At 70.9% G+C, this 230-nt stretch overlaps 1 protein-coding gene across 1 annotated transcript; it reads right to left on the bottom strand.

Annotated features, from left to right (window-relative positions):
• Positions 1–34: 34 nt before the first annotated feature.
• LOC104507774 (chromosome unknown open reading frame, human C4orf46) lies at positions 35–192 on the bottom strand (the record flags this gene model as incomplete). The annotated part of the gene is made up of 1 exon (XM_010149158.1): positions 35–192. A coding segment is annotated over one exon (158 nt), but the record flags the coding sequence as incomplete, so codon positions are not given.
• Between the last annotated feature and the right edge of the window lie 38 nt (positions 193–230).

Raw genomic sequence — 230 nt, 5'->3', positions numbered from 1 at the left:
GGCGGGAGCCGGCCGAGCCGGGGCGGAGGCAGGGTCAGCCGCTGGGCTTCAGGGACTCGTAGCCCTCCCTCAGCAGGCCCCGCCATGTTCTGAGGAACCGGGCGTTCTCCGAGCACTTCGTGGCGAGCTCCTCCACCTGGGCCGACACGGCAGACGTCGCCTCCAGGATCTTCACCAGCGAGAAGGCGGCCTAGAGAAACGGCAGAGAGACTGGGGGTCGCCGGCGCGCG

Source organism: Eurypyga helias, unplaced genomic scaffold (genome assembly GCF_000690775.1).
Source record: "Eurypyga helias isolate BGI_N326 unplaced genomic scaffold, ASM69077v1 scaffold43753, whole genome shotgun sequence".
NCBI classification, from domain to species: Eukaryota; Metazoa; Chordata; class Aves; order Eurypygiformes; family Eurypygidae; genus Eurypyga; species Eurypyga helias.
This window is presented reverse-complemented; position numbering and strand designations above follow the sequence as displayed.